Source organism: Pyxicephalus adspersus, chromosome 6 (assembly GCF_032062135.1).
Source record: "Pyxicephalus adspersus chromosome 6, UCB_Pads_2.0, whole genome shotgun sequence".
Classification (NCBI taxonomy): Eukaryota; Metazoa; Chordata; class Amphibia; order Anura; family Pyxicephalidae; genus Pyxicephalus; species Pyxicephalus adspersus.
The window spans coordinates 46986877-46992876 of record NC_092863.1 but is presented as its reverse complement, the minus strand read 5'-3'; the positions used below and the strand labels follow the sequence as shown (position 1 = coordinate 46992876).

The window sequence follows — 6000 nt, the reverse complement described above, 5'->3', positions numbered from 1 at the left end:
TTCCCCCCGTCTTGTGTATTTGGCCGGGGTCCTTCCTGCAGCAGGTGCTCCCTACTCCTGGCTCCTCTCCAGCATCTCCTGACCGCTTTCCACTAGAATCAGCCCCCGGATTTCTATTGGCTGATGCGGGATGCTGTAGTCCGTGATTGGCTGGCTGCATCTCCCAGGGGCGGGGCGTGACTCGTCTCGCTACTTATTAGGAGGTCCAGGCGTTGGAGCAGTCCGCACACGGAGGAGAATCGCGGAGTGTAGCTGGAGAATAAGCGGTGAAGACTGATACCAGCTCTATTTTATTTCTTTATATCCCTGAGCCCAGCAAGCATCAGAGATGAGTTCCATCGCTCTGGAGATATTCGGCATGTCTATCAGTATTATCGGCTGGATCGGGGTGATCCTGGCATGTGCCCTCCCCATGTGGCAGGTGTCCGCCTTTATAGAGCAGAATATCGTTGTGGCTCAGTTCTTCTGGGAAGGGCTGTGGATGTCCTGTGTGGTGCAGAGTACGGGGCAGATGCAATGCAAGGTGTATGACTCCATCCTAGCCCTGTCCCCGGAGCTCCAGGCTGGCAGGGCTCTCACCGTCATGGCTTCTATATTGGGTCTGATCGGACTGATGGTGACCATCGTGGGGGCTCAGTGCACCATCTGCTACCAGGGCAGCAAATTGAAAAACCGAGTTTTGTTTGCTGGAGGAATCATCTACATTGTGACTGGACTGCTGGTCCTTGTTCCCCTCTGCTGGACCGCCAACATCGTCATCCGGGAGTTCTACGATCCCCATGTCCCTGCTTCCAAAAAGAGGGAGATGGGGGCTGCCCTGTATGTGGGCTGGGCTGCTACCGCTCTCCTGCTCCTAGGGGGCGTGCTCCTCTGCCTCTCCTGTCCAATGAAAGGCCAGTTCACCCCACCTATCAAATACTCTGCCTCTAGAAGACCGACATCCAACGGGGACTATGACAAAAAGAATTATGTATAAGAACAGAGGGCATGGACCCTGCCTGATTCAGGGCATATTGGCATCCTCCAGAGACCCAGATGGCTAATATCAGTGACTCTACATCAGCTGTCCTAGTGGATCCTTATTATGTATTTATACTGCACATGTTTCCTGATAACTGGACTTTTCCTGTGTATATTTCCAGCAGACAACCCTTCACCCTGTACATCTGGTCTCCCATGTGTTCATGTATTGCACAGCACCAATACTTCTGGGGCTCACCCATCTCACAATGGTGCCATACAGGGCAATTCCTAACATTGATGTTCATTCAGAACAATCCTGGTGCCTTTTATTAAGCTGGAAAATGCCATGGACTTTACTTGTCATGTGACTGGACTGAGAAGTATTGTGAAAGGAATAAAAGATAATCATTAGTTTACATTTACCAGCAAAGGGGGGCTTCTATGTGATGACGATTTCTATTCAGCCTAAAGTAGAACATTTCAGTGTTAGATTTGTTATAAGGCATTTTTTTATTAAAAGTCTTGTTCAGGTTTGTGTTGATCCAAAGTTCTATCATCATCCCTTATACTTTAGGCTTGAGTCCATGAATTGTGTATGAGCATTATACATCCACATTCAAGGTTATGCTGTGATCAGTATTTAGCAAATGAATCGTAGCTCTTTGCTCCAGGTGAATCTGGAAAGATTGCAATGTGATTTAGTACAGTCAATTTCAATTTTTTTTTTCAAGTCATATCTTACATGCATGGCCATTACAAAGTAAAAAAAAAAACCCAAATACCCCCTTTCCCATATCCAGGGGACATAGTACATGTCTTGTTCTTCTGTGCATTCCATGGAAAACTGTAATTTGCAGATTTCAGAATTGCTTCATTGTTGGAACAAATTTTTTGATGAACTGGATATTTTTCCACAGTGCTCAGATGATCGTTTTGGTACCCTGTTGCAGTTTTACATTGTAATGTGTTTTATATGCTGTATTGTAATTCTCTATTAAGTAAAAACATTTATTTAACTATACATTTTGCAAAAAAAAGGTCTACCAAAGTTTCTTTGTATTTTCAAACTTAATAAATGTCATTTTGTAAGAAAACAAAGGCGTGTTTCTGGTTTGATATAGATCGCCCACAATACAAGTATATCCATTTTTTCTTTTTTAAGTTTTTTTTAATTTTGATATACAGACATAAAAAAAATGTTTTTTGTTATTTGTGTATTATTATCTTCCATGGCGCAACTAATTCTATAAAGTATTTAAGGCGTATAAATATAAAATTATACCAAGATTATGAGGTTACTATTTACTCCAATGATTTGCAGTATGCAGATATTATAGTGAATTATATACATTGCTTAGTATGTAAAAGGTATTACATATGTATTACATTGCATACATTTTATTGACATACATATTTATGGTATCACAAATAAGACCTGCTTTTAAAAAATATTTATTTATAAAGCAGGGATCTAACATTCCCTCAAACATTCCCTTGTATAAATCAATTACTGCCATTGGACCTGGAAGACTTCCCACCAGGGAATGTTTGAGAGAATGTCTGATTCACTGTTTTGTAAAGAGCCCTTAGTGCTTTTGTGCCTTAAGGAATTGTTGCTTTAAAAAACACATAATGTATGTTTTAAATATATATATATATATATATATATATATATATATATATATTTATATACCATCTTTATAACAACAGTGAATGAACCCTTGTGCACTGCATCCACACTACAGATCCAGAAAGAGTAGTCCACAGAGGAGAGGAGGCCACAGAAAACTTTTTGGCAATGATTCTGCTTGCAAATATGTAACAAATGTCAGCTGTAAATGGTTGTTTGTAAACATAGAAGTATTGCCAAAAGCAAATATTAAAGATCACACAAAACTGAACATTGCTTCATTCTAAACAATCTTGCCTCCTGGAAAACAAAGGGGCTGATATATGAACTTCATCACCTAAGTTTTACAACTAATGTACCACAGGGACAAATTTCCTTTTTGTACCTTATTAGGACAGTGTGACCTGGCAGTTCCTCTGAGAAATAATAGGCTTATAATAAATACTTCTAAATGTACCCAAAAGTTGATTACATAGGACTATATTGCAGTTAAGGATCAGATGCTCATCCAAGACATATCCCAGTCCATGACGGGTCACAAAGGTCAGTAACATGCAGATAAAGTCATCCTTTTGTCCTGTCCTCTAGATAGTAATGTATGAAGCAGAAGTCCACTGGTACAGAATAACCATTCCTCCATGATTACAGAGGAGCAACATGAAGAGAGACTTGGCAAATAATTGTATCAAGTAAGGGAATACCTTTGATAACTTTGCTGGTATTGAAGTAAGTAAGAAAGTGTTGGTAGCACATGCAAAAAAAAAATTAAACTTTTTTATTTTAGATTTACCATGGGGACCATGCATTTTTAGTACCTGCTGGTATAATTTCTAAATGACTCGTCATACATTTTCATTTACTTGAAGTGTAAAATATTCACTAAATAAACTTTAGTACCAACCAACCAAGCAAAATACATTGTTTATCATTTGTAAAAAAAAAATGCAACTTTCTATATACATGCTACATTTTTGTGTTGAGTACGATGAAAAATGAAAGTTTATCCCACTCTTTACATAAGAAACAAAAAAAAAACATGCACCAAAATTGTCACATTTGTATAAATGTATATAAAACACAAAACAGTTATTATACTGCATATTCATAAGAAGTAAAGGGAAGGTAGGTGAATTGGGGGCTCTGGAAATGAGAAGAAGGCCATTCATATTGATATCAGTGAGGTGGGGGAGGCATTGATGTCTCATATACAGGCTGATCCTCCAAGTCCAAAATGACGTCATGAGCCAGATGATACGCCAGTACAAAGTTACCATTTCAGTTTCTATTCCAGTTGTCTTTCCACAGAAAGTCAGACATGACTAATAGTTTGGCGTTAAAGCTATATAGGGGGCTGCTCTTAGAGAATAAGGCTTGCCAGACTTGATACAATACAATTGTAAAATCTTTGTACTATCGTCTTTAGATTTCAACAATCTAATCAATTACATCCAGTTGTAGCCCCCTGTACTATATCATTGTTGAAAGGGGAAATAGTACAAAGGGTTGGCCAATGTTTTACAGAGCATGCTGTGATATAATGCTTACAGTACAGCATGGTGGCTAGCATTCTTCCCTTGCAGCATTAGGGTCCCAGGTTTGGCTATGACAGTATCTGCATAGAGTTTATATGTTCTTCCTGTGTTAATGTGTTTCCTCCCACATCCTAAAACTACACTGTTAGGTTAATTGGCTTGCCCCATAGATTGGCCCTATTTTTTAGGAGATTAGAGGACATGGTGAGCTCTTGTGACATGACTCCGTGTATCTTGTTGGTGCTGTAGGAATTCCTAATACCAGGAAAGAATTAGGAGAATACTTTCTGGGTGATCAGGGCACTTTAAGGCAAATAATTCAGCAAGTGCTAGGTGGCTGCTTTATTACTCAGTATTTGGATTGGCAAACTTCAAATTGTGGTGTGAGATTCTGCAGGAAACATTGTTTTGTAATCTGTAGATGTGTTGTTCCCCCTGATGACAGCAATTCTACTGTATGTTTAAGGATACCTTATCATTGTTAGAATAACTGAGACCAGCACAGGAATCTTGTACAGTGACGATCATAGGCTTCATCCTGACCTGGGGTCATCTAACACCAAAGCTGATATTGTTCTTGTGTTGATACCAGCGACAAGGAGTGAAAACTGCCCAATGTACTCACATACAGATATATAAGAATAATGGTGTCTAATAGAAAATAAAAAAAACAATTAGAGCTGATGGAAACTGTTGTCCGATGAACGCTTGTATTTACCAACCTGGGATTAACAAATGCTTGAACGCTTTTATAAGAACTGGCAAAGAATTTTCCTTTAGGGTTCTTCAAAGCAGCCCATTGCATGTTGTATAAAGTGAATACAAACCAAAGAGGATTAGCAGCCACATAAACCAATATGATTTACATCATCTATATTTTCCTGGAGTGCCGCTGTACAGGGGATTTATTACATGGTACATGACTATAATTCAACCAAATCTTGATACATTTAAAACACATTGACTGAATACTTTGCTCACCCCTTGAACTCTTTCTAAGCAAAGAGAGTGTTGAAAGGTAGGCGGAGTGATATTTTTGCTCCTTCTTCATGGAAACACAAACATTTTGAATATTTAATTTCACATAACTTTTCTCAGATCTGTCAGAGATAACTTCAGCTTCCAAATGGTTTGGGTTTGTTCAGACAGGAGCTAGGTGTTCTAACTAACTTCTCGCATTGTGTTCTTGGGTTGGTGCTTTATCTGGATTTTCTATATGCAACCTGAATGCTATATTGAGCACCCACTGCACCACAATGCTGTGCCCAGCTGTAAATACCTGGAATAGGATGGTCAGAAGATAGGACATCTATATTGTTTCTATTGTTGGCTGTGTGGGAACATAGAAGATTTATTGTCTTTTTGTCCTGCTGACCATTGGCTGAATGTGAAGAAAAACCTTAAACCCTGAAACAGTAATAAAGGAGAAATCCTCCATTTGGGGCAGCTGCTCCAGTGACAACACACTTACACACGTCAGATAATTCTCGTCCAATTATCGCTTTAGGGCTAGTATCGGACGAGAATCCTGCCGGTGTACAGTACTCATCTGACGTCGTTCATGGATCTGTCCTGGCGGATCCATGATTAACGAACAATCGTAATACAAGTGAAAAGGAGAGGGTGCAACGGGGTTTTGCTTCGTCATTCTCCCCCTCCCTTCTCAATAGAGCTGTGTGTACAGTGTTCATTCAGTCTTTTGTCATTGGAAAGGATTGTGAAATATCATTGTGTATGTAGCCTAAGAGAAAATGTGCCTTAATTTGTATAGGTCTCTCCTCTCTTTCCTGTAAGATATAAAGGGAAATATCCATAAAAAAACTTGATGGGGTCCTAAGCAAAACCAAGCAAAATGTTTATCTTTACATGCAATTT

General features: G+C 39.3%; 1 protein-coding gene across 1 annotated transcript; it reads left to right on the top strand.

Annotated features, from left to right (window-relative positions):
- The first annotated feature begins 217 nt into the window (after nucleotides 1–217).
- Nucleotides 218–2061, top strand: CLDN5 (claudin 5). The gene has a single exon (XM_072415654.1). The coding sequence runs from the start codon at nucleotides 329–331 to the stop codon at nucleotides 974–976; it is 648 nt and encodes a 215-aa protein (XP_072271755.1). The 5' UTR covers nucleotides 218–328; the 3' UTR covers nucleotides 977–2061.
- Nucleotides 2062–6000: the final 3939 nt, after the last annotated feature.